At 47.5% G+C, this 569-nt stretch overlaps 1 protein-coding gene across 1 annotated transcript in view; it reads right to left on the reverse strand.

Annotated features, from left to right (window-relative positions):
- LTO1 (LTO1 maturation factor of ABCE1) overlaps positions 1-285 on the reverse strand; it is a gene marked incomplete at its 5' end in the record, with an annotated part of 7,342 nt that extends 7,057 nt beyond the window's left edge. The window contains one exon of the mRNA XM_019654660.1: positions 70-285. Within this exon, the coding sequence (XP_019510205.1) occupies positions 70-285 (216 nt within the window). The remainder of the gene's footprint in view (positions 1-69) is intronic.
- Positions 286-569: the final 284 nt, after the last annotated feature.

Raw genomic sequence — 569 nt, forward strand, 5'->3', positions numbered from 1 at the left:
CTGACCATCAAAGTAAATTATAAACTGCACATGACAAGGATTCATTTCTAAACGGGGGTTCCCGCTCACCTCCGATCCAATTTTAGCTCCGTGTAAAGTGCCGTGTTGTCTTCCTTCAATGATACCCAAGCTGCTGCCTTCTTCATAGCCTTCCTGGTACCCTTCCCCATGGAACCTGCGGCAGAGAAGAAGCAAGCTTGAGCAAATAAAGAGGGGGGAGAGTCTTCTTCCTGAAAAACTTTTCTCTCCCACATCACCCAAAGCCAACGAGACGAGGCACAGTATAGTAGAAAAAGTATAGAATTTTCAAAAAAAATTTTTTATTGGGGAACAGCCATGGTCACTGTTTACACATTGCTTTCATGCTACAACAGCATAGTTGACGCTATAAGGAGGGCGCAGCTCACAGTGGCCCATGCGGGGATTGAACCAGCAACCTTGGTGTTATCAGCACCGCGCTCTCACCAACTGAGCTAACCGGCCACCCCAAAAAAGTACAGAATTTAAGACAGAAAACGTAGGTTCCCATCCCAGCTCTGCCTCTCCCTACGTCTCTCGGGTGGCAAGTC

Source organism: Hipposideros armiger, unplaced genomic scaffold (assembly GCF_001890085.2).
Source record: "Hipposideros armiger isolate ML-2016 unplaced genomic scaffold, ASM189008v1 scaffold_228, whole genome shotgun sequence".
Taxonomy (NCBI): domain Eukaryota; kingdom Metazoa; phylum Chordata; class Mammalia; order Chiroptera; family Hipposideridae; genus Hipposideros; species Hipposideros armiger.